The 27,474-nt window shown below is 42.5% G+C and overlaps 1 protein-coding gene across 5 annotated transcripts in view; it reads left to right on the forward strand.

Moving 5' to 3' along the window:
* Positions 1-122: 122 nt before the first annotated feature.
* Positions 123-27,474, forward strand: part of DOCK9 (dedicator of cytokinesis 9) — a 290,375-nt gene continuing 263,023 nt past the window's right edge. For 4 of the 5 annotated variants that reach the window (XM_040487195.1, XM_040487189.1, XM_040487199.1 and 1 more), the window contains exon 1: positions 124-298. In XM_040487195.1, coding sequence (XP_040343129.1) covers positions 170-298 — 129 coding nt within the window. In that variant the 5' untranslated portion in view covers positions 124-169. Of the gene's footprint in view, positions 299-27,474 lie in introns of all 5 variants that reach the window. The other variant, XM_040487180.1, reaches the window with a different exon arrangement.

Consider the following 27,474-nt stretch of genomic DNA (forward strand, 5'->3'; position numbering starts at 1 on the left):
GCCCGGGTGAACTTCCGAGTCTCCGCCGAGGCAGAGAGCAGCGGCGGGTGGGGCATCCTCTCCGCCCCTGCCTGCCCCGGGGCCAGGCCCGGCGCCCAAGGCGCACCTGGCGGCGGCGCGGCCGGGCCGGACCGCGGGAGCAGGCGCGGCGGCGGCAGAGGCGGCGAGGATGTCGCAGCCGCCGCTGCTCTCTGCCTCGGCGGAGACTCGGAAGTTCACCCGGGCGCTGAGTAAGCCGGGCACGGCGGCCGAGCTGCGGCAGAGCGTGTCGGAGGTGGTGCGCGGCTCGGTGCTCCTGGTGAGTGCGGGACCACAGATGGTGGGAGGCGGGCGGGCGGCCACCTCCTCCACGCTCCTCTAAGTCGGTCGGGCCCAGGCCGAGCTGCCCGACTCAGCTAGGACCGCAGGATTAAGAGGTGGTGGATGCTGCACAGGGGAGAAGGGAAGGTCCCGGAGGGGCAGCAACTTCCACATCCCCACCCTGAGTCCGGGGTTCCTCTCCCCACTACTGCTGCCCCTTCCCTCCTGGGAATTTCCTGCGAGTGAGATCGCCATCTCCCTCAACTAGTCCCCTCCCACCCCGAAGTTTACCTCCTTCTGCCAAATGGGGCTTTACTCTCCTTTGCCCCCGTTTCTCCCGCAGTCCCCTGCTCTTCCGGTATTCAGGAGGGGCTTGACACCTGTGGCCTGGAGGGACGCAGGGGAGTGGAGGTGGGGGCTTCCTTTTTCAGTCCAAAACCCTGGGTAAGAGGTGGCCCTGCGTACCCTTTGGGGGGGCTGAGCTCCAGAAGGGAAGCGGTTCCGCCCCCTCCCCTTAAGCCGGCTTCCTGAGGTTTGGCCTCCTCTTCGGAAGGGTTAGGGGGCGTGATAGAAACCCTTGGTAATTTCAGCACTGGTGCAAATTACTATGGAGTTTGGGGATTTGAAGCAAGCGAAGCAATGAGGTCCAAGATTAATCGGGTTGTAGCAGAACATCTTTAAAGAATAGGCCTCTGGGTGTAGGATGATGAAGTTTTAAATCGACTTCTCCACAGCCAGGGCTGGTCCTGCTATATTTGGAAACGCAGTACATCCAGATCACTCAGATGGCTCGGGAGAGGAGCGACTTTTGATGGCAGCATGTTCTCTGGGGCAGCTGGAAACTTTTAGCTGCTCCTTGCATCGTCGTTGGCATTTGTTTTCTGGAAAGGGGCTTGTTTGTGGGCGGGTGACTCGTGTTTGTTGGAACGATGCGGGAAGATGGGCCTTGGAAGTGATTGTCTGTGCTTTGTGGCCCTCTGTGTGGGGTATTGTCCAGTGGAGTGGAGGTCCCTTGACACAGGAGCTGGGGCATCTTTCTGGTGGCAGATAGATGCCCTTCCTGGGCAGACACAGGATGACATGAATGACGTTTGTGGAGATTGGAGATGAAACTTTGCTGATTTCCGTGTCCAGCTTGCTTAGTTTGATTCTTCTCTCAGTTGACAGCTCTGCCAGATCACCCCAGATTCCTCAAACTCCAACCAGTCCATCCGTAATAAAATAGGGATTTTATTTTGCTTTTCTACTGCACTTGATCAGTGGGTGGTAAGAGTAGAGTAGGAGTTGGGAATAGACTAGAACCTGGCTTCTCCTCCATAACCCAAACTGACTTCTCTTCCTTTCGTCTAAGGAGGACTTCCTGCATCCTCTTGATTTTTGCCATTGTATGTGTGTTAAGGATAAAGCCTGCAACATCTGTGGCGTCTTTTCTGTTCTCACGTGAAATTTAGTTCTTTGAACCGGGAGCCACTGCCCTCAGCAGGGATTTGAGGCAAAAGAAGAGTAAGTAAAACATGACTGTGCCATGATTTCCAAAGTTCTGGCAGACTTGAACTGAAGAGGAGGTTCTAGTTTAATGACCATCAGGTTGAGCACAGAAGTGCCAATATAGGCACAACCTTGCAACAGACGTAGATGTGCAACATTCCTTGAGTATCTGCCCTTCCCACTGGAGGATGGCCTACTGATAGTGACCTGGTAGTGTCCATTCCCATGTCTGACACACTTCCGTGGTACCTCACGACACTTTACTGGTACATCTGTTTTCCCTGGCACCCTCCGGCACGGACCGTCAGATGCCTGGCTGGTGTCTCAACTCTTAGTGTCCTCTGTGGGTGGTCACTTGTATGATGAAACAAATACAAATTGCAGGAAAGCTGGTGTCCTCGCTGGGGCATTTGAGGGGCCCCCAAGCTGAATGGGAAGTGCATTGCAGTGGTTCTGCATTGCAGAAGGAGGAATTGGAGACAGTTTATAGATCCTAAAAATAACCCATTAACCTCACTCTTTTCACCTCCTCCCAGGCAGTCTGCTACCACCTTCTTCTTCATGCTCCCCAGTGTCCATCAGGAAGCCACAGTAGGTGCTTCTGCCACATAAGTTCTGGTCTGGCTTTGGTCTAGGAGGACATAAGGAGGTGCCCCTAATCCTTGCAGGAGGCAGAACAGCAACCAAGCCACGGTTTGGAGTCCCATAGTCTAATGATCCATGCTTAGATGGAAGTATTACTCTGCTCTGCCTTTTTTTTTTTTTTTAAATGTTTTTATTTTTGAGAAAGCACAAGCTGGGGAGGAGTAGAGACAGCGGGACAGAGAGGATCTGAAGCCAGCTCTGTGCTGACAGCAGCGAGCCCCATGTGGGGCTTGAACTCACAAACCGTGAGATCATGACCTGAGCCGAAGTCGGACATTCAACCAGTTCAGCCCCCCAGGCACCCCTCTTTTTTTTTTTTTTAATGTTTTATTTATTTTTGAGAAAGTGCAAGTGGGAGAGAGGCAGAGAGAGAGGGACAGAGGATTGCTCTGTCTTTGACAACTTGGGTCAGTGCTAACACAATGCCTACAGCATAGTAAATGCTCAATAAATACTCTTAACTAGCTGACTAATAAAGCAATTTTGCAGGTGGGGTAAGATTAGTTAAAAATGTGCTAGGAGAACTGGACAGCAGCATGCAGAAGAATGAAACTAGACCACTTTCTTACACCATTCACAAAAATAAACTCAAAATGGGTAAAGGACCTGAATATGAGACAGGAAACCATCAAAACCCTAGAGGAGAAAGCAGGAAAAAACCTCTCTGACCTCAGCCTCAGCAATTTCTTACTTGACACATCCCCAAGGGCAAGGGAATTAAAAGCAAAAATGAACTATTGGGACCTCATGAAGATAAAAATGAAGGGAATATGGATATAACTAGTTATTCCCTTGCTTCTAGTACTGGTGAGTGGCTGGTAGTGAGATCAGAAACAACAAAATTAATAGTTTAGTGGGTACTAAAGGCTGCTGTTTAAAAACAAGCTTTAAAATGTGAAAGTGAGACGTGCTCATAAGTTTTTCATTGTTTGATAGCTTCATTTTTCATAGGCTCAGGTTTGTGGGCCTTTAAAAATGATTTTGTACTAATTCAAAGAGCTTGAAAATAAGCATACAAAAAAGTGGAGAGAATAGTATAATGAACCCTCATAGTCTACCACACAGATTCAATAATTATCAAGATTTTACCTAACTTTGCTTCAACTGTCCATTTTTTATTTTGTGTATGTGTGTATGTTTGTGAATTCCGGATCTCTTGTCCTTTCTCCCCATACTCCTAGTACGTATTGTTAAAAATAAGGATATTTTGTATGGAAGTATAATGCCATCATGCCATCAACATAGTGCCATCAACAGTAATTGTTGATATACTCTTCAGGTTTCCCAGATTGCTTAAAAAACATCTTTGATAGGTAGTTTGTTCTAATCAGGATTTAAATAAGGTTTGCAGACCTTTTCAAATGTGGTTAGCTCTTTCTTTTTTCGTTTTTCTTTCTTTCTTTCTTTCTTTTTTTTTTAAGGTAGGTTCCACACCCAATGTGGGGCTTGAACTCATGACCCTGAGATCACGAGTCACATGCTCTACTGAGTCAGCCAGCTGCTCTGGTTCTCTCTTTCATGAGGCTTAGAATTATGGTAGTGAGGACCCTATCTGGGGTTAGGAGTCCTGGGTTTTAATCCTAAAGGCTTAGTAGTTTAGACCATGGGCTCTGGAGGCAGAGCATGTGGTTTGTAAGTCAAGCTCTGCCCCTTACCAGCTGGGCAGTCTTAGGCATATAACTTAAACTTGCTGTGCCTCAGTTTCCTTATCTGTGGAGTAGAGATAATAACCGTACTTATTTTTTTAGGGTTGGTTAGGAGGATTAAATGAGTAATATAGAGAAAGCTCTTTGACAATGCCTGGCATATATTTGACCAATCACTTAAGTCACGCTGTGCTGTTGTGTAACTTATCTGAACTTTAGGGCTCCATTATATTAAATGAGGTGCTATACTAGGTTGTTCCTAGAGGCTCTTTCCTTATCAACAGGCTTGAATTCTAAGTTGCTTTTTATGATTAGTAGATGTATTGCTAGTAATCGTCTTGGTTGTGGGAAAAGTAATTTATGAGTTTGGCTAATGAAGGAAGAGTTCTCACAATTCCAGAATTAGTTTTCCATGATTTAGAATAGTTGGGAGGGCAGGGCAGTACATTCAAAATATATGCAAGCTCAGAAGAAAACCTTCCCCGAGACAGGCTGAGTTGTGATTGCTTTTGGAGCTCCTGAAAGCATTTTACCTTGCTTGAGTCTTTCAGATTTATTAAAGATAGCATCATAATGGCCTAGATCTAACAGACTGTATCACCCAAGGCCTAAAAATATCCTTTCTCTGAAAGATTTGTGTAAATATTGTGACATGGGCCTTTGTGTGGGTTTACCAGGTATATGAACTTGGGTATTGATGCCTGCCTGGGTTACCTGGCTGCCAACTTCCTTATTGATCTTATCTCTGTATGTTCAGCTTCAAACTCTCCTTCCATGTCAAGCCCCTGCCAGTGATACTATTCCATGCCCTTCATCCAGCAGTATGAAATGAAATGAAACCGAGTCAGGTCACTAAATTTTCCTTTGTGTTACTGGCAGGGGATGGACAGAAGGTGTGGGCTGATTCTCTCCTGGAATATGTGCTTGAGGCCTTCCTCACCCTCTTAGGTCAGTCAGCTCAAGGTTCCAGTATTATCTGAGGTAACGTGAGACCCGAGTGGTGGTGTTCTTTGAAATCCTCGGGTAAGGTAAAACCTCATTTTGGCTGTAATTTCAAATCAGATATGTTAGTAAATCGGCAACTGAACTGGCCTGAGCATCACCTCACTGTCTTTCTCCACCCTCTGGTGGAGTCCTAATAAACAGAAATGTCCCCAAACACAGGAAGTAGGGTGGAGGCCCATCTCTAAGTAGATAATCAACAACAGGTTCTATTTCGTTGGTTTCTAGTCCATTTGAATATTAGGAGACAGGAGGGCATTAGTAATGCCTTGAGTTTGAAAAGGGAGGGAAGGAATTGTAAAACTTTCTCCACGTGGATTGAGGGCCTTCTCTGTGCTAGGACTGTTTACTGACTGGTGGAGATACGCTGCTGTGTTAGAGCGAGCCTTCGCCCTGAGGGTTTATGATCTAAACAGGTGGACAGGTCAGTAGTCTACAGAAAGGTGGATCACAGTACAAGGGAGCACATTTAAAAGGTCAAATGGTGGGGCGCCTGGGTGGCGCAGTCGGTTGAGCGTCCGACTTCAGCCAGGTCACGATCTCGCGGTCCGTGAGTTCAAGCCCCGCGTCGGGCTCTGGGCTGATGGCTCAGAGCCTGGAGCCTGTTTCCGATTCTGTGTCTCCCTCTCTCTCTGCCCCTCCCCCGTTCATGCTCTGTCTCTCTCTGTCCCAAAAATAAATAAACGTTGAAAAAAAAAAATTAAAAAAAATAAAAAATAAAAAAATAAAAGGTCAAATGGTTGGTTCAGCGCATAGAGGAAGATGAGATGGCAGAACTGGTGCACGTGGCACCAGTGGCAAAGTGTTCTGAGGAACTAAACAGGACCTGGAAGAGGCAGAGATAAGGGGGACTTTTTTCCTAGAAAAGAATGAGAGATTGAACAAATGTTTGGAATGCCCGGCTAGGCCAAGAAGGAGCAAGCAGCAGCTTAGACAAAGAGCGACTAGTTTTAGGAGGAAGGGGGAGAAATTTTGAGAGGTACGTTTGCTAATTTGGAGAACAATTTCAATGATTGGCTGAGAGTACATCACAAAATATATATACATTTTTTCCCTTGTCTCTTTGAAACCTATTTAGGTTTATTTTATTTTAATTTATTTATTTTTGAGGGAGAGTGAGAAGGTGAGCAGGGGAAAGGTAGACAGAGAAGAAGACAGAGAATCCCAAGCAGGCTCCGCACTGTTAGTGCAGAGCCCAGTGCAGGGCTCGAACTCACAAACTGTGAGATCATGACCTGAGCTGAAATCAAAAGTAGGACGCTCAACCGACCGTGCCACCCAGGCGTCCCTGAATATATGCTTCTTAGAGACATCTTTTCCTAAGTGTCACCTTGGGGGTAAATAATGTGATGGTTTTATGTCATGCCCAAGGACAGGGAGAAAGGTCTGTGGCATGAAGAGAAAACCCAGAAATAGGACTCAGTGTGTGTAATCATTTAGGGTATCATGGGAGGAGTAGTCAAATGTGGTGAGTGCGCTCCATTCAGTAAATGGTGTTGCAAAGAAACAGTGTTGGGGCCCTCCCTTTTATACTAAAATAAATTATAACTAAATATAAGAGTTGCATGTGAAATAAATAAAAGAAGCAGCATAAAACATCGATGAATAATCACGTAAGGGTGGAGAGGGATTTTTAAAGCATTAAAGTAAAGGGAAAAACCAGTTTTGTCTGCGTTTATGAAGTGAGCTGTGGCTTTGCCACTCACTGGTGAGCTGAGGCCTTGGAGTAAGTTACTTCACCTAAGCCTCAGTTTGCTCATCTGAGAGTTATCTTAGTTTTTAAAATAAAGATCAAATAAGGTATTTAAATCACTTAATATGTTTAACAGAAGTAAGGTCATGTTATGTTAATAAAGTAAGAAGTAAGGTCATGTTATCTTGACTAAATATATCCGCATCCAGCATTTATTGAGCACTTACTATGTCCTAGGATATATGTTAGAGCTTTACATGTGGGAGGGTGAGTCACAAGGTGACCCGGCTGTAAGTGGAGGGCCTGGGTCTTGAACCTGGGCACTGTGGCTTCAAACCATGTGTTCCTAACCACTCTGCCTATTGCTTCCCATGTGAACTCTCAAACCTCTGTTCTATGTGCAACAAGTACTATAAATTTAAAAGTCAGTAAGCTGCCTCCGACTTGATTTCAGCTCAGGTCATGATCCCAGGGTCACGGGATCGAGCCCCATGTCAGGCTCTGCACTGAATGTGGAGCCTGCTTAGGATTCTCTCTCACTTCCCTCTGTCTCTCTCTCCTGCTCTCACTCTTTCTCTTTCTAAGAAAAATCCATGCTGTCCATATAGAGACGCCCAAAATATAAAGAAAATAAAAGTTTTGCGCTCTCTCTCTCTCTCTCTCTCTCCCTAAAATAAAATGAAAAAGAAATTTTTTTTAAAGGAGTGCCTGGGTGGCTCAGTCAGTTGAGTATCCCACTCTTGATTTTCATTCAGGCCATCATCCAGGGTCGTGGGATCAAGCCCCGGGTTGGGCTCTGCACTGAGTGTGGAGTCTGCTTAAGATTCCCTCTCTCTGCCCACCTCCCCAAATAAATAAAACAAAACAAAATAAAAAGTCATAAGCTTAGAAACACTAAACACTTTATTTATCTATATCCATATCTAATAGTATTACGTTTTTAAAAATATATTGAGAGTTCTTGTAAATCAATTACAAAAAGAAAAACACTCCAGTAGAAAAATAGGAAAGGACATTAATACGCAATTTCTCAAAGAAAGGAGTATAATTAGCCAATAAGGAGCAGACAAAAATGTTCAACCTTGCTAATAACTAGAGAAACATTAATCAAAACAAGATGCCATTTTTGCCTGATAAATTTGCAAATTTGCCAAGATAGAAAAGACATTTGCAAGGATGGGTGAACTCCTGTTTGCAGGACTACCCTGTCCCCAACTCCAGGGACTCTCATTTGCATAGCATTTAGTGAGAATTGTGCCTCCTGGATTTTATGACATGATGAATGGTGTAATCTTTTTGCATTTGGGCTTCATATCAAAAACTTTAACACACTCCCTTTTTTTGGTCCAATACTTATAACTGTGGGAATTTCTCCTGAGGATCAACCTGAAATGTGCATTTAAGTTCAGTGTCTGAAGTCACATTGCTGACTGCTCAGGGCAGAAAATGTAAAATACCGACCAACTGCAAACTATCGAAAGATCTTGACAGTAATCTAAATAAGTTGTGGAATGTGGAATATTTATGATAGCATTACGTTTTGTTTTAGAAGAATATTGTTGAGAAAATTTTTCCATTGCGTCACTGGAAGGCAGGGAGGCTTGTGTTTAAGTTCAGGGGCTTGGGCCTGGCTGTTTGGGTTCTAGTACCTCTTTGCTACTAAGCATGGTGTAACCTTGGATTGCGCCCTTGAAGTCTGACTTCTCCTTGGTGTGGGGTGGCCTCTCAACTTGTTGGTCTGCAGCATTTGATGCCGTTCAGCCCCCCTCCTTCCCCTTCTCTGGTTCTCTTCCATGCTCCAGTCTTCACTCTGTCCCCTTGCTACCCAGACACCTGGGGGCATTCCTGACGGGTCCCTTCTCCACCATTGGCTCATGGCATTTAATCTCTGCTCTTTACTCTGAAGGGAGCTCTCCACCTTCACTTGGACTTCTGAATCTTTATCTCAGTTTCCCCAGCTTAGACCTGCTTGTCCATGTGTACTTGGACCTGTCTGACATGTGTACTTGGCTGTCCTACCAGTCCCTTATGTTCAGCATCTGTGAAACATAATGCCACTTTTCATCCCAAACCAGCCATCCTCTTTGCGTTCTTTTCCTTAGCAATAGGCATTATTGTCATGGCCACCGACTTTGAAATCTCTCATTCCTCCTTTATCTCTTCTTTTCATCTCCTTTTGCCTTCCTCTTTCCGTCATCACTGCATCCATTATGTCCTATTTCTGCTTCTGTGTGGGCGAATGACTCTCAAACCTTAGTGGCTCAGAAGGGTTTTTTTTCCCTCCCAGTGCTGCCTGTCTGTTGAGGATGGCTGGGGCCATGTTATCCACATCCTGGGACCTGGGTTGGGGACAGCCACCATCTTGAATATGGTGTGTCCTTGTTGGGGGGAAAGAGTGTGGGGACTCCCTCATAGACTCTTACTCTTCCACACACTTTTGCTTCCGGTCCATTGGCCACACCTAGCTCCAAGAGCTGGGAAGTCCATTCTTATCTATGTGCCTGGAAGGAAAGCTAAGATCTTTGGTGGGCTGCACTCCTGACTGCTGTGACCTATCGTCCCCTTCCCTCTGTCTCCTGCCCTTCCCTTGGTCCCCGCCATAGTCCCTCCTATCTGGTCTCCTTGCTGCCTTTCTTCCTCTATCCTTAAGGCTTTAATTCTGAATCCTTAACACAACAGTGCTTCCCACTGCCCTTGGAATAGGAGCTTGGACTGTAAGGTGCTCTCCTTGTCAGGCACCACTCTGCCGTTGCTCACTGGCTCGGCTTTAACGTTCTCCGGATGCCAGGCTCTCTCATACCCCAGGACCTTGGCAGGAGTGCTTACCTCTGCCTGGGATAATAATCACCTCTTGCCTCTTTCCTCATCTGCCAGGCCACTCCCCTAGGTTTCTGGAACTGTACTTACATGCCCTTGCCTCACAGAGGCCTTGCCTACCCACCCAAACCCGAACAGGCCTTGCCTGTTCTTTTCCTCTGTTCCGCTTAGCACAATTTAGATATTTATTTGTGTGTACATTTGTTTAATGTCTGTTTCCCTCACTGAACTGTTTGTTGACCACAGTTTCTCCAGGGCCTGGCAGATAGCGGGGCTTCGACCAATATTTTACGTGTGAATAAATGAATCCTGAAGACTACATCTTATGCTTTCAGTTTTTCATCTTTTTTTTTTTTTTGATTCCCCCTTGCCCTTAATCTCACTCCCCTGTACCCATTTCTATTTACTTCATTCTAGCCCATCTCCCTCTGCCAGATTAATTTTCCTAATGCTCAGTTCCGTTATGTCATTAATTTTTCATTGCCACCTGACAGATTTGGTTATCTTCTCGCACGTAAGAATGTCACTTTGGAGTGGCCCTGTGTTTGTTTTAGTTTAGAAAAAAACTGGTCAGGTTGTCAGTAAATCTGCATGATCTCTGCATAGTTTTTGAAAGCAGCCACACATTTTGGTACAAATAAGATTAATTTTCTTTTTTAGGACCATTTGTCTTCACCAACTCTTTAGAGCTTCAGTGTATAAAATAACACACTGATCTAATTCTTGTATTAGCTATTTATTAGCTAACTGATCTGAAAACAAAACAAAATAAAACAAAAATACAACCAATAAAAACCACTGGAAGTGCCTTCCATTCAGTTGAATCTGAGTCTTGCAAACCATGCAGAAGTACGTGGATGGTGAAGTTGTTTCTGTTTCTTTTACATCTCTGGCACTTTTTCTCTAACAGACTCCTTGAGTGCTTATCAGTGAATTGATAGCAAGGAAACATACTATCTGATCAGAACTCTAATGCCAAATGGTGTGTTTGAATCTCCCCACCTCCTTTCTTTGAATTTGGCAGGGATAAATACCATGAAGATAGTACTTGGGTGTGTCTACTTTGGGAGGCAGGCTGGGCCAGTGCTTGTGTTAGAGACATGGCCATTTATTTATTATAGATTAACATTTATTGAATGTTAGCTAGATTCACTGAGAGTTAATCTGGAAGCTGATGTCCACAAACTACCTATGGTTTCCACTGACCACTTTATTCTCAAGTTTATTCTGAAACTTGTATGTTCTTAGTTTGAGATTCACATGCTCTATTTTCACACATTTCGTCTTGACAGAAAATACATGTTCTGTCGTGTGGCTATAGTAATGTTCTGTGGAAAGATGTTTACTGTACTAAGTTAAAAAAGAGATTATAAGCAGTCTATACAGAATGATTCACTGAAAAAAGTAGAGGTAGTATTTTGTCCATGAGAAAGGTTTATGACCTTACAGATGCTATGATAAACCATGCTCTTTTGTTTCAGGAATAAGTTAAATATCAGATGTTTAGTTCCTGAATTCTAGAACATAGAAAAGGTTGGTAGTATAACCAAGATGATGTTGATGGGGGATTGTTCTTTCTAGGGATGCAGTGGAATATAACAGATAAGAACTTGGGCTCTGGACATTCGAAACCCAAGCTCTGCTGAGAAGGCTCTTTACCCTGAGAATGGACACTATGACGGCACTTGTCTTGTAGATCTTTGTGATGATTAAGTGAGCACGTGCATGTAAAGTGCTTAGAGTAGGGTTTGGCACACAGTAAATACCCAGTAAGTACAAGCTTTTATTACTTATGAGAGCAACCTGTAAGACTATCATATGACCCTTAAAAGTGCCATTTAGGGAGAATTTATAACATGGAAAAATTACAATGTTGGGGAAAAAGAAGCAAAATACGGAAATATGTATGATCACAACTGTGTAAGAAATAGCCTGTGTTTAAGAAAAATGTTGGAAGGAAATACATGAAAAGTAGGCATATAGTTTGTTCTTTATATATTCTGTTTCCTAATTGCATTACTTTCACAAATGGATAGTAATAATCTATTAAGGAATACAAAACACAACATAGGAGGAAAATTTTGGTGTTGCATATAAAATTAGGACTCTCTGAAAATTGCACGTGTATATCTTAGTGCTTAAACAAGTGTGTATCTTGATGTAAAATGTGCTTCTGAAGTGAGACAGACACTTGCATCTTGGTAGCAAAAAAACCTGTCAATCAGTTTAAGATCCTACATTAAATGCTCATAGAAGAAGGCCCATGTGAAATAGTGAAACTTTGCATTCGACAGTTTTATAAAATTCTTTCAAAAAACTGTCTTGCTTGAGCCTTCGGAAAATCCAGTCAGACAGGGATAGTTACTTTACTTCTGTTTTTTGATGAGGAAACTGAAGACAGGAGAAATCAAATGACTCACTTAAGGTCATCTGACTAATATTTAGCAGTTTTTCCATGGCAGGGATTGTCTAAATGATATAATTTGAGTTTCTTGGAAACTTTTTTTTTTTTAATGTTTATTTATTTTTGAGAGAGAGAGAGAGAGGGAGGGAGCATGAGTGGGGGAGGGGCAGAGGGAATGGGAGACAGAATCTGAAGCAGGCTCCAGGCTCTGAGCTGTCAGCACAGAGCCTGATGCAGGGCTTGAACCATGAACCGTGAGATCATGACCTGAGCTGAAGTTGGACTCTCAACCAAGTGAGCCATCCAGGCGCCCCTGAAAACTTTTTTTAAATTTAAATTTTTTAAAAGTAATCTCTATGCCCCACGTGGGGCTTGAACTCATGGCCCCAAGATCAAGAGTTGCATATTCTGACTGAGCCAGCCAGGTGCCCTGAGTATGTTAGAACTTTTAAATTGTTAACTTGAATCATTAAACACCTTTCAGGAAAGTACCATGAATTCTCTGGGTTGGGAGAAATTTGTGACATGGAAATGAAATCATATTGTTTTGGAGGTGAAAGTTGTCTTTGAGGTCATCTGGTCCAGTTTCCTAATTTTACAGATGAAGAAGATTAAGATCTATCATGGTTAAGCGATTAGTCTGTGCTCATACAGCTAGTTAGTATTATAGACAAGAACAAAATTGAGTTTACTGACTCTGGGTCCAGTGTACTTTCCACTGATCACAGGAAATAATTGAGTTTACTCTGTTTACACTTGCATTTCATTGAATATCTTTACAGACCATGATAATCAGATTATATCAGACTATGATACATCCATTTGCACCATGGATCTTCTGCTTGTATATTTCATCAGTCTCAGGCCAGTTGGTAGGTGAAATTGACATTCATTTTTCTACAAGCCAAGAAAGGAGTTCTACATTTCTGTTAAGGAGTTAGGAAGAAAGAGAGAAGGAATTAAAAGGCAAGAATTACAAGATTAATCTAAAAAAGGTCTCAATAGAAACTTATTGAGGAATGAAGAATTAATTTAGTAGTCAAGTAATGTTATTTAAGGGATAGAAAATCATGGTTTTATGTGTACTTTGGTTCAAATCTTATTTGGCTTGAGAAAAAGACTTTCCTGGGCCTATTAACCTAAAATTCTTTACTGTAGAATAAAGTCTGTTAATGTAGGTCATTTTACCTTTCAGGCTGCTTTGCCTTGGCTAAAATAAATATTCAGCTATAAATGGCATTTTGGTTCAAGTTGTATTATTACAGGAAAAGTTGCATTTTTAAAATTGTTCAGTGAATTTATTTAATCTGTCATTCTAACATATTGCTGTTTTCTTAAGTAGAAAGCAGAGTTCCTATGGTGAGAGCAGAGGTGCCATAATATTTATAGTATGTTAGACTCGTTTATAAACTATTATACTAGCTAGAATTTGCAGAATATTTAATCTTGTAGGTTACAGTTTTTTTCCTCTGGCTTTTAATATATTCATTTAGCCATTTTGCTTTTCTTTATTCTTTGAAGAAAAACTCAGAGAATGCTATTTTTTTTCTAGAAGATTAGTAATAACTACTGTTATAGGATTCTTTTTTTTTTTTTTTTTCCGAACAGAAGAATGCGTGTGCCTTACTGTCTTATCTGGAGGTAATTTTTTGAAAAACCAATTAACACATCAAGTTTTTAATGGAACATAAAAAAACCGCTCAAAACTGAGAGAGGCAAAGATTGGTGACACAGCGTTAGTTTCTCCTGGAAGAGTTAATATATCCAGGCAAACTTTAGTAAACACATTGGTGTTGAGATTTCTGTACTGTGTAAGAGGAGGTGAGGGAGAAGAGGGATGATCAGTAGAAGATTATGGTTTCTTGAACTGGGGACAGTCACTTTTTATAAATCACATATCATGGTCTGGAGTTTCGAAGCTGGAAAGGAGGAGTGAAGATTATGGGCTCTGGATACCCCACAGGTTGGGTGGTGAGGATAGGCTCCTTTGGTAGACATTATAGAGAGCTCCATTTGAGGAAAGGAATTTCAGAATAGCTTCTAGAATTTGAGAGAATCGCAGCTGTCTTTTCCCGTGGCTTCATTTGTTAGAAATTGTCATAAAGAAGCCCAATTTCTGTTGTTGACAGTATGGAGTCTTGGTGTTTTGGACATCCTCCATTCTGGGAAATAAGTCCCAAACCAGCCCTACTCCATAATATCCCAGCATATTCCAGTGAGCAGTATACTACTTGTCAGGAGAACTGGGTTCTGCCTGTGACACTTACAACTTTGTATCCTGGCCTAGGGCCTGCATTGTGTCACCTGTACGGTAGGGGAGGCACTAACCAGCCCAGAATAGATTTAAGCTGATTCTTTCTGACCAGATCTTGAGGTTTGGAGCCTGGCCTGGTGCAGCCTGGAGCTCATTTCCATCCGCAGGGACCTTTGAGAAGGGAGGGGCAGAGGCCTGATGGAGCCCAGTCTTTTCTGTTCCAGGCTTCCCTGTCATCTTCCATATTATCAGGCTAGGGCATCTTGCCCTAGAACCTCCTGAGGATTCACTGTCCGCTTGTTTATCTTTCAGTGAGGATCTTAGCAGATCTTGAGTCATTTTTGAGTTTTTAATGATGACATTAGCAGACAAAAATGCAGTGTTATTACAGTTTTTTAAGTTCTTACGCTTCAGTGTTCAGTAGATCCCCAGTTATTACCTGTCGTTCATTTACTCAACAAACACTGAAGGATAAACATTTGATTAAGACACAGACCTTGTCTTCAAGAAGGGTGTTAGAGGGAAGGAGGAGCATAGATGAGACCCGGGGAGCTTTGGGGTTGGTGTTCCCCTTTGGGAGTCCTCTGCCTCTTGGCTCTCTGGCTTTCTGCAAGGAAGAAGGAAGGCTGTGACTAGTGCAGATCAAATTTGCAGGAAGGTCTGAGACTCAAGTCAGCTTTTAGGGAAGTAGAAATATACCAGGACCTCCACATCTGTTACTCTGCTTCCGTGACACCCAGGAAACTTGAAGCTTGATGTACATGCTCGTGGCAGCGTGGTGGTAGACTGTTTCCTCATGAAGCTGTTGGGTGAGGGTGGAGGAAACTCACATCAGTGATAATGGTGCAGTGGGAATCGTGGGTTAGGGCTCAAAGGAGTGGGCTAGAGAGGTGGGAGGGAAGGCTTTTTGTTTTTCTGGTAATGCAGCTGTTAACCTTACAGAGAGTCCTAAAATTAAGATTTTTTTAGCTATATATATGTGATTTACTTTGAGGCTAACTAGGGAAAATAGGGCATTTATGAGATTAATTTCTTTGGGCAGCTAGAATGTGTCTCTTAGGTGCAAAGACCCCAAACATGCAGGGATTTGGATCTTGATTATGTCCTTACTTAACCCCACAAATAGTGTGAAGTTTAATAACAGTATCATATTAGTATTTTAAACTTATATTAAATAATATGGTAGTATATTACAGTAGTTTGTTTTCAACTATCTAGTTGATAGTGCAAGAACTGTAAAGCCTCTCTTTTCTTCAGAACTGAAAATGAAACTAATTTTTGTGAAGCTCCAGATTAAAAATAATCTGAGTTGATTTTAAGAACTGTGCATGAAAAGAAAATTAAGTTTTTTATGCAAAATCGTTAGGATCTTTAGGCTCCATGGAACACAGATTTGCATGGCGCTGTTACCTGGGTTTTTACTGATTGTAAAAGATACTGAGTACTTAACATGGGGGTTTTTGGAAGCAAGGTGACATCCTGCTCATTGCAGTTAGGCTAATGATAGCATAAATAGTAAGGTACCGGTCACTATTTCAAGTGCAGAGAAACATCTGTTCATAAAGTACTAAAAATGGTTCTTATATGAAGGTGCATGCATTTGGTTTAGGGTTGGTTTTTGTTTGGTTTTATCTTAATTAATTACTTTGCTTCCTGCCATTAAGGATATGTGTGGATCATGTTGATAATACCCTGGGAAAAGAAATGAGCAAGTATTTGATTGACAGATAAATATGATGCACAGGTATATTGTAGATGCTTCCACATCTGTGTTTCCACGTATATCTGAATAGATAGATTTTTAATCTCACATATGCACCAAATTAGTTGAGCACGTTTGTTGAGTCCTTACATGTGCCAACCACTGTCCTCAGTGATTTGCAGAACCAGGATGAGTAAGGCAGATCCTATCCTAAGGTGTTGACACACTAATAGGGGAGAGAAGATTGCAAAATAAGCTTTATGCACATTTAAATAGAAGATTGTATCATTGGAGAGTTATAAGTAAAGCCTTAAAGAGTCCTCAGGAAGGCGAGTACTCCTAGTCTAGGGAATCAGAAAAAGCTTAATGAAGGAGATGGCATTTTGAGCTGAAAGTAGACTTGAATTGTTGTAGATAGAGGGTCCTGCACAGGTGAAGGCTCCTGGAGAGGAAATCATGGGCTGTACCTGGGGAGCAGTGAGTAGTTAAGACTGGTGAAGTGTAGAGAGAGTTAGGGATATATGGATCTGGGTTACGTGGGACGGTGTGGAGAAGGTGGACAAGGGCCAGGTCGTGGAGTATTGACTTTATTCTTTGTTTTGGGTTTTTGACCTGGAAGATGCCCTGATTAGAGTTTTGCTGCAGGAATATGGTGACTGTGTGGTTGGAGCGTAGAGGCTGGGACATGGATGGGCATGGGAGCAGAGTGCTGTGGTCTTAGATATTAGGAGACTTTTGCCATAATTTAGACAGGAAGTAATGAGGAGGGCATAAAGTAAAAAGGTGATGTGTAAAAGAAGTATTTTGGGATAAACTGGGTGGGTATTTGGACCTGATTAGATTAGGTTATTTATTTATTCAATAAATATTTACCAATAATCTTCTGCCCCACACTAAGGTGAGCTTAGTGTTCCCTGGCTGGGTGAGATTGAGAAGCTGGAGGTATTAAATATAGCTTTAGGTTTCAGCCCTGGGAGACCAGGAAAGTGGTGATGCAGAAATCTGAGAACACCCTCCTTTTTACTTGGGCCTTGAGGGGAGTGTAAATTTATCTGGTCTCCTGCTTTCAGATAAACCATTGCAGACAGATGAGAATCTCATCTCGCATTATAAACTACCACCAGAGAAAAAGATTAGCAGTGAGCTGTTAGTGGCCTTCATTTTTTTAGAGTGTTTAGGGTAGAGCAGACAGCTTTAAAAACCATCTATCTAGCTAGTCCTCTTTAAAATACTCTGTCATGATCAGTGTGTGTTTAACCGTGGGGCCCCAACCAGCTGCCTTCTCTGCTATGGTCTGCAAGCCTGACATTCTGACTTCCTATCAGTTTTTTGGAACGAACTTTCCTGTCTCCCCTTTTCAGGGAAAAATTAAAGAAGCCTTTAAAAATGGTAGGATCATAATTATTTAGAGTCAAGATAGTCAGGTAATTAATTTTACCACTCTTTTTGTGCAGAGTTCTAAAGTTTACTTGTTTTAGGTAAGAGAAAATGTGGCTGCTTTCTACAAGAGGGCCCCAATTCAGTTTTGGAGGTGAGCTTCTCTAACATTTCTAACTACAAGCTAAGTCACTGCATGGATTGATAAATTATAGATGGAAAAGCGTTCTCAGTTTTCCTCTTCTTGCATTTCTTTCCTTCCTATGGCCATAGATCTCTTTTCTTTGAAATCCCATCTTCCTCTGATATCCAAATACTGTTATGTTACCTGGTTATTAGTCAATATGGTGAATGATAATACTAATTTTTTTTCACATCTCTCTGTTACTGTTTTCCCATTCAGATCCCCACTGTAGCCATCCCTTAGGAGAATGAGTACCTGTTGTTTTCTTCCTTCTACTTTCCAGAGAGTTTATCTGCTACTTCTATTTCCGTGACTCATTCCCATGTCTTTATTTCCAGCCTTGACCAAGAGATTTTGAAGGTCAGAAGGAAGCCCATTGGTGAAGGCATATGATAAAAGAAAAAGGAGGAGGATACAAGGAGAATTTACTCTAAATGGAAGAAGATCTGCAGGTCTCAGTGGGGGGCTTCAGAATAGAGAAACACAGTAGGAAGCAAAAACGTGAAGGTGTTGAACCTCCGTTTCTTACTGTAAGGTAGTGCAGCTCAATGTGATACCCACAGACAGGGATTTGCCTGTGAATCGTTTATAGCTGAACTGTGATGAACTATATACAGAGGAGAATAAGGGTGTAGAAACTTTAACAATTTGACAGGCCAACTTTAAGTCTATTCAATCTAATAAAAAATTGGGACTTTTATTTTGTGTATCTTTTTTTTTTTTTCCTTTTTTTAAATTTCACTTAGTAGTTACTATTATTCTTTTGCATTTTATAAGAGTATTGGTCCCAGATAGGTTGGGGGAGGAAGGGCACCTTCACTGCGGGGAGTTTGAGAAGGCATGTTGTAGGTTGTGGAGATGGTAGTTGGGGAGGTTTTACTCCAAGTGCTTGGTTTGGGCAGTGGGAACGATGCGTGCACAGACCAGGAGCAGGTGGGATCTCATCTTAGTGCCTGAAGAAAAGGGGCATGACTGAGACAGAGTCTTGTGACTCTGGGGAGTTGTGGGTTGGAGGATGGTGTTTGGACACAGGGTGCCCACACTCGAGTGAGGCCCAGTCCCAGTGTTTAGTAGGAATGTGCATATCGCCCTGCTGGGGACTTTGAGGCTGGTCAGGGGCTTCCTGCAGCCTGAGTAGGGGCTCAGACTGAGTGGGACCATCACCAGTAGTGTCGTCTTTGGCTCACAGGACACGAATAGGGTTATGTCATCTTCTGTGCTCTTAGCTTGCTTTTCATCCTTTATTGGTCTCTGTTCTTTCCCACCTCGACTCTGCCTAGACAGACGTATTGCACAAACCTTAATGTTGATTTTTCCCTGTTTACTGAACCTTTCTTTAAAATTCTTCTAACATGTGGGCATCTGGGTGGTTCAGTCAGTTAAGCATCGGACTTCAGCTCAGGTCGTGATCTCATAGTTCGTGGGTTCGAGCCCTGTGTCAGGCTCTGTGCTGACAGCTCAGAGCCTGGAGCTGCTTCAGATTCTGTGTCTCCTTCTCTCTGCCCCTCCCCCATTCACACTCTGCTCTCTTTCAGTAAAATAAACATTAAAAAAAAATTAAAATTCTTCTAACATGAAGAGTGATTCCTTCTGTTGATATTTTTCCTGGACCACTTGTATTCAAAGCCATGCACCTTTCCATAGGCCTATTCTTAACAGTGTAACTTATCTGACAGTGGCTGTTTTTCCTTTCCTGTGAAAGGTGGTGTCATGATGAATGCCCTACACATATTAACACCAGCAAAGCAAATTCTGGGATCCTGGGATGGCAATTTTATAATTTTTTCTATCTTTTCCGCTTTGCTGGAAGCGACAGGATATTAAACCACCAAACTGGCGTGGTCCTCGGCTGCCTGCCAATGGAATATTTGGGGAAAGAATGGACCAGCTTTTGTTTCTCTTGCCTTCTGTGTAGCCTTGGGGTGGATTCTGAGGGGATGTTCCCCCCCCCCCCCCCCCCCCCCAGAACTAACCCATTTGGTATTGAGAAAGCAGGAAAGCGAGTTTTCCTGTTACGAGCAGTGAACAAAAAGCAAGCAGCGGATGGAGATATCCTGTTGGAGAAGGCTTGGGGGAGAGAATGCAGACAAATGCACCTCATTCTTTCTGCGTCTTTAAGGAATCTGAGGGGATGGGAAGGAAATCAGTCACTGCGGGCCAAGTCAAATGCTTTTTTTTTTTATTTATGGTGCTTAATAAGATGGTTATAAGTTTATGCTTTGTGATTTAAAAACTTGTCAGACACAGAGATCTATAGAACATGACAGATTAGAAAAATGAAACAATTATTCTGTTTCTCATGAGGTCATTCGAAGTTTGCCTGTAAGGGGTCAATGAACTGAAACTCTATCCAAGTTATATTTATTTTTAGGTTTAAAAATCACATAAAAAAGGCAAATTCTTAGGGCAAGTGGGTGGCTCAGTTGATTGAGTGTCCAACTCTTGATGTTGGTTTAGGTCGTAAACATAGGGTTGTGGGATCGAGCCCTGTGTTGGGCTCTATGTTGAACGTTGAGCGTGCTTAGGATACTCTCTCTCTCTCTCTTTCTTTCTCTGTCTCCCCCCATCCCCCTCTTTCCCTCACTCACATGCTCTTTCTCTCTCTCTCTCTCTCAAAACAAAACAAAAAACTCTAATTCTTCCAAATTAGACTTATAGGATGGTTTGTCATAACCTCCTAGGGAATCATTTGTTGGTTCTTTTTAAAAAGAACTAACTTTTGCCTCTCTTATTACAGGAGCAGTTCATGTTTATTATAGGAAAATTAGAAAACACCTATGGGCAACTGAATGGTACAGGAATGGGCTGGAAAGACTTAGACGTGGAAAATTAGAGCAGTGTGGCGAAGGAGAGAAAACCAGGGTTTTCTGGCAGCTGTGGGAGTGGAGACAGGGTCAGGGAAGATCCTCTTGAAAACTCTCCATGGAAGCTGTCTTGCCTGCATGCCACATGTTCACTGGTAACTTTTTACCTTTGAGGTTGGCCTTCCATTCTGCCATGGGTTTTAGACCTGATGATTTCCAAGTTTGCTTGGAGCTTGCAAACTGTGTAGTGGTCAGTTGAGAAGCTGGTCAACTCAGGGTATTTCATATCTTGTCAGTCAAGGAGAAGGAGTGCTGGGCAAGAAGGAAGTCTGAAGACAGATTTATATTAGTGAGTGAGTGGTGTGTGTGTGTGTGTGTGTGTGTGTGTGTGTGTGTGTGTGTTTGCGTGTGTGAGGGAGGGAGAGAGGATATCTTTGAGAGACTTGGTTGTAAGAGAGATAAAGAAAATATAAAAGAAGATACAGGAGAATACAACAATTTTTTTGAGGGGAAAAGAGGAAATGTACATTGGCTTCTGCCCTTTTGCATTATCTTCTTGACCTTCCCATTCCCTCCGTGTTTTGCCATATTGACAAATGCTTAGGTGTTTTGTGGGATGACACTTCTCCCTTTTTCTCAGTAAACATTTACAGAGCAGCTATCAGTAGGTCATATTTTCAGTCCATTTTAGTTTATAAAGATAGTGTGAGAAATCCTTATAAGGCATAGGATTAAATTGTCTTGAGAAATCCTTATAAGGCATGGGATTAAATTGTTTTGAGAAATCTTTATAAGGCACGGGATTAAATTGTCTTGGGCTGGGGTGCCTGGGTGGCTCAGTCAGTTAAGTAGCTGACTTGATTTTTTGCTCAGGTCATGGTCTCATGGTCTCATGGTTCATGGGATCGAGCTGTATGTAGGGCTCTGTGCTGACAGGATGGAGTCTGCTTGGTGTTCTCTCTGTCTCAAAATAAATAAACATTTAAACAGATAAATTGTCTTGGGCTTTTTTTTTTAATCTGTGGAAACATGTTTAATATCAAATCTACTAGCTATTTTATTATAGGTAAGGCAGGATTAACATGTAAATGGAAGGTGTAGAAGCTTGGACTAGATAACACGTTGCTTTTGGTAGGTTCTGTAATAAATAGACATTGACTACTGTTACATAGTAGCCACTGGGCTAGAAGCTGGGAAAGAATTATAAATTGGACAGATATGGTGCTTGATTTCACAGACCTTCCCTGATCAGGAGATTAACAGGTAATCCGTTCCAACATAGTGGGATAGGAATTCTGAAAAGAAACATGTGGGATGTTCTGTGATGACATAGGAAAGATGCCTGTTCTGGACTAGAAGGAGTGACTAGGCTGAGACCTGAATGATAAGAAGAAATGGGCCAGATAAAGGGAGATATTTTATTCTAACCTTAGGGAACAGTGTGTGCAAAGGCCTGGAGGCAAGAAAAAGCATGGAATCATCCAGGAGCTAAAAGCTGGTCAATATGACCAAAGCCTATTGTCCCAGATGAGGGTGATAAGAGAGAGCTCTGAAGAGGTAAGTTGGAGCCCAACACAAAGGGCCGTCTAAGGCATGTGTGAACTTAGGAATTCAACAAAGATTCAGGACATAAGATTAATATAGAAAAATCAATTGTGTTTGTCTACACTAGCAGTGAATAAACCAAAAATTAAATTAAGAAAGCAATTCCATTTTACAATAGCATGAAAAAGAATAAAATACTTGGAACTGAATTTAACAAAAAAATTGCAAGATTTGTCTACCAAAAAAATTGTTAAAAGAATACTAAATAAATGGAAGGACATCCAGTGTTCATAGATTGGAAGACTTATATTGTTAAGATGTCCAGTTCACAAATCTATCTACAGATTTAAAACAATTTCTGTCAAAATTCTAGCATCCTTTTTTGTGGGTATTGATAAGCTGATCCTAAAATTCATACGGAAATGCAAGGAACCCAGAATAGTGAAAATAATTTTGAAAAAAGAACAAAGTTGGAAGACTTACACTTGCTGCTTTTAAAACTTACTATAGAGCTACAGTAATCAAAATAGAGTGATTCTGGCATAGGATAGACATATATTTCAATGGACTAGAATTGAGAGTCCAGAAATAAATTGATACATTTATAGTACATTGATTTTCGACAAGAGTGTCAAGACCATTCAACAGAGATAGAGCAGTGTTTTCAACATACAGTGCTGGGACAACTGCATATCTGTTGCAAAAGAATGAAGTTGGGTCCTAATGTCATGCCATATGTAAAAACTAACTTATGATTGATCACAGACTTAAATGTAAGATCTAAAACTATAAAACTCTTTGAAAAAGAACATACGTTATAAATCTTCATGACTTTGGATTAGGCATTAATTTCTTAGATATGACACTAAAAGCACAAGCAACAAAAGAAAAAAAATAGATAAATTGAACATTATGAAAACGAAAACTTTTGTGTTTTATTTATTTATTTTTTCAACGTTTATTTATTTTTGGGACAGAGAGAGACAGAGCATGAACGGGGGAGGGGCAGAGAGAGAGGGAGACACAGAATCAGAAACAAGCTCCAGGCTCTGAGCCATCAGCCCAGAGCCTGACGCGGGGCTCGAACTCACGGACCGCGAGATCGTGACCTGGCTGAAGTCGGACGCTTAACCGACTGCGCCACCCAGGCGCCCCAAAACTTTTGTGTTTTAAAGGACACAATGAAGAAAGTGAAAAGGTAATACACCAATAAGAGAAAAGATATGTAAGTTGTTTATCTGATAAGGGACTTGCATCTAGATGTATAAAGAACTCTTAAACTTAATTAAAATAGAACTTAAAAAATGAACGAAGAATCTACACAAACATTTCTTTAAAGGAAATATACAAATGGCTCTGCTCAACTGTAGAAATCTGTTCGGGGAAATGTAATTCATAACCATGGTGAGGGGCACTTGAGTGGCTCAGTCAGTTGGGTTTCTGACTTTGGCTCAGATCATGATCTCACTGTTCATGAGTCTGAGCCCTCCATCGGGCTCTCTGCTAGTCAGCACAGAGCCCACTTCAGATCCTGTGTCACCTCTCTCTCTGCCCCTCCCCTGTTGTGTTCTCTTTCTATCTCTCTCAAAATAAACTTCCAAAAAAAAAAAAAACAAAACACAAACCCACACCACAGTGAGATACCACTTTGCACACACTAGGATGGCTGTAACATAAAGACAGGCAATAAGTCTTCTCTGTTATTGTCATGTTGGTGAGGATGTAGAGAGATTTGAGCCTCATGCATTGCTGGTGGGAATGTAAAATGGCACAGCCACTTTGGAAAAGTGTTTGCACTTTTTTGTTTGAAGACCTTGTTGTCAGGTCTTCAAAAAGCTAAATATAGAGTCACTCTATGACCCAGCTATTCCACTTGTAGGCATATAGCTAAGAGAATTGAGAACATATGTCCACACAAAAATTTTTATGTGGATGTATTACTCAGGATTCTCCAGAGAAGCAGAAGCAACAGGAGATTTATTATAAGGAATTGTCCCCCACAATTATGGAGGCTGAAAAGTCTCACATTTTACCATTTGTAGACTGGAGATGCAGGAACACCAGTGGTATAATCCAGTCCAAGTCCGAAGGCCTGAGAACCGGCAACACCAAGGGCAGAGGAAGATTGATGTCCCAGCTTAAGAAATGAGGCAGGAAGGACCAAATTCTTCCTTCTTTGGCCTTTTTGTCTTATTCAGATTGTCAACGAATTGGACGATGCACACCCAGACTGGAGAGGGTGAACTGCTTTCTTGAGTCCACTGATTCAAATTCTAATTTTATCCCCAAACACTCTCACAGACATACCCAGACATAATATTTAGCTAAATATCTGGGCATCTGGTGGTCCAGTCAATTTGATACATAAAATTAGATATCACAATGGATGTTCATAGTGGCATTATGAATAATTGCCCAAAAATAGAGAACCCGAATGTCCATAACAGATGAATAAACAAAATGTATATTCACACAGTGGAATATTATTTAGCTATAAAAAGAGGTGAGGTACTGATATATCTCCTCCATATGGATGAAGCTTGAAAACATGCTAAGTGGAGGAAGCCAGACACAAAAGGTCACATATTGCTTGATTCCATTTTTTTTTGGAATGTCCAGAATAGGCAAATCCACAGGGACAGAAACTAGATTAGTGGTTACCAGGTCCTGGCGAAGGGAGAGTGTCTGCTAATGGGTGCAGGGTATCTTTTTGGAATGGTGAAGATTAGATTGTTATGATCGTTGCACAACCCTGGGGATATATTAGCATCACTGAATTATACACTTTTTTTTTTTTAAGTTTACTTTTGAGAAAGAGAGCGCAAGTAGAGGAGGGGCAGAGAGAGAGGGAAAGAGAGAATCCCAAGCAGGCTCTGTGAAGTCAGTGCAGGATCCCATGATCCGTGAGACCATAACCTGAGCCGAAGTCAAGAGTTGGCTGGTTAACCAGCTGAGCCACGCAGGCACCCCACTGAATTGTATACTTCAAAGCAATTTTGTGGTATGTGTATCACATTAAAAAAAAAAGTGAATGTTATCCTAAGGTTGTTTGGGAGTCCTTGAAGGATTTAAAAATTTTTTTTTTTCAACATTTATTTATTTTTGGGACAGAGAGAGACAGAGCATGAACGGGGGAGGGGCAGAGAGAGGGAGACACAGAATCGGAAACAGGCTCCAGGCTCCGAGCCATCAGCCCAGAGCCTGACGCGGGGCTCGAACTCACAGACCGCGAGATCGTGACCTGGCTGAAGTCGGACGCCCAACCAACTGCGCCACCCAGGCGCCCCCCTTGAAGGATTTTAAACAGGGTGGTGGACACCCTGGCTGTGGCGAAAGTGGTTTAAAGGGGCAAGACCAGAGGCAGGGAGCACATCAAGAGGCTGTTTGAGTAATACATGTCAGACATGGATGGTTTAAACTAGGGAAATAGCAGTGGGAGTGACAGGACATAGACAATTCAAAATACAAAATGTGGTGGGGTTTGGTGATTCATTAGATGAGGAATTGAGGATGATGCCTGTAGGCCCATCTGGAGCTGTGGATGGAGGAGAGAGCAGGGTAGAGAAGAAAGGTGACCTCAGCATGCATATAGCCTGACCCGCTGGGATGTCCCCGGACCAGGCACATGGCTGTATCAAGTAGATAGTTGATACAGAGCTCAGGAATCCAAATACTCAGGGTTCTTATTAAAAATGCAAATTCTTGGGGTGCCTGGGTGGCTCAGTCAGTTGAGCGTCAGACTTCGGCCCAGGTCATGATCTCGCGGTCCATGAGTTCGAGCCCCGCATCGGCTCTGTACTGACAGCTCGGAGCCCGGAGCCTGTTTCAGATTCTGTGTCTCCCTCTCTCTCCGACCCTCCCCTGTTCATGCTCTGTCTCTCTCTGTCTCAAAAATAAATAAACATTAAAAAAAAAAAATGAAAAAAAAATGCAAATTCTTAGGCTTCACTCTAGACATATGGAGTCAGAATCTCTGATTGTGGTGGACCTACCTAAAATTTGAGGCTTCCTGTGGACATGCCTGGAAACTGTGGGAGTAGCTGTGATTCCCTAGGGAGAAGGGTGTGGCAGAGAGGAGAAGTGGCCCCATCATTCTTTTACAGGCCCAGTAGTGGAAGAGGAGACCTCATGGGTGTCTGGACCTGTAGACCAGAGAGGTAAGAGGCATCCAGGAGGGTGGGGTGTCAGAGAAGCCAAGGAAGGAGGTGTCCCAGGGTGTCCTAAGCTTCTGAGAAGGAACGTAAGAGTTGCAAAGTGCGCTTTGGGTTTACCCACAAAGTGGTCTTCGGTCAGGGCCTGGATGGTAGAGACGTGTCTCCAGAGCGGGGCTGGCATGGTGCTGCCGCATGTGACCCATGGGTCCTCCAAGGGGTTGAGCTGCTACCCCAAACATTTTCCTTGGCTCTGCCTCATTCCTCAGCCTTGTTGAAATATGCTGAGTGCTTCTAAGGCCTCCGCTGGGGAGTGTTTGGCCAAGGTGTGTGGGGCACCCTCAGTAAATGGCCTAGGCTTACGGGACATGTGGAGCTGGGTGGGGGAGGGGCGATGTGGTGTTAGAGCAGGGGGTCTTGGGGCTGCTGACACTAGCAGATGGCCCGTCTGGTTCTTCACTTGGTCTGGTAGAGCCTGGGCTCTGCTCCGTGACCTGCACGATACCTATGTCAAGATATCCAGTACTGCTGAGCTGGGGGTTTGAATCACTAAGGCCAGATTTTTGAAGTTGCCGCCATTTCACATTTTTCTTGGTTTGCTAGTCATGTACGGTATTGGGAGAGGTAATGTACAAATACTTGGAAGTGGTAGCCCCCCTGCCCCCCGGGATTTTGGCACATTCTTTTGCCTTTTGAAATATTGTCTAATAAAAGGTACACAGTTCTCTTAGAGTTGTAAATCTGGTCTCCGCAGTTCTGTGTAATAAGATTACTATGTATTAATCAGTATAAGGAAAATCGGGGTGAATGACAGTATCTTCAAATCCACTTAAATGTGTGTCAGTTCACTAAGTAGTATGCCTGCCATTCTTTTAGCATGTTGTCAGCCCCCGTGGAGCTCCGGGTCTGCTTATCTGTGTTTTTGAAGCCACTGCACTTTAAGGAGGGTTTAGTTATTGTTTCAAAGAGCTTTGAAGCTGTTCCACTTTTAAATTTATAATTTGCACTTTTAACCTTTATAAGTTGCAGTTGCTTTTTTCTCTGTTAAAGGCAGAATATTAGTGTTATGGAAACATTTAGGTGTCCAAATAACTATTATTTTATTTGGGGGACTCTTGTGCAACAGCAAGGTGTGGAAGTCCCCTAATGCAAAGCTGACTGCGAGTCAGTGGCCTACGGAAGAAATTCGAGGTGAGATGCAAGCAGTCATCTAGCTCAGCCAGGACTTTCCCTACTGAGTAGCAGGGTAATTGTTTAAAGATTAGGATTAAAAGTATCATTTTTTTTCTTCTGTTCCATAGTTATTTGTTTTGTGCTGCAAGATTTCAGACCCAGTGTGTCAACTCCTAATATTTTGAGACCGCGTCTTTGGTGTGAATGCTAGAAATTCTGTGTATTGATTTAGAGTCTGGGTTTCAAGGGACAGAAACTCAATTCAAGTGACTTAAGTAAAAAGGGGAAA

This window comes from Herpailurus yagouaroundi, unplaced genomic scaffold (genome assembly GCF_014898765.1).
Source record: "Herpailurus yagouaroundi ecotype Mexico unplaced genomic scaffold, PumYag 164, whole genome shotgun sequence".
NCBI classification, from domain to species: domain Eukaryota; kingdom Metazoa; phylum Chordata; class Mammalia; order Carnivora; family Felidae; genus Herpailurus; species Herpailurus yagouaroundi.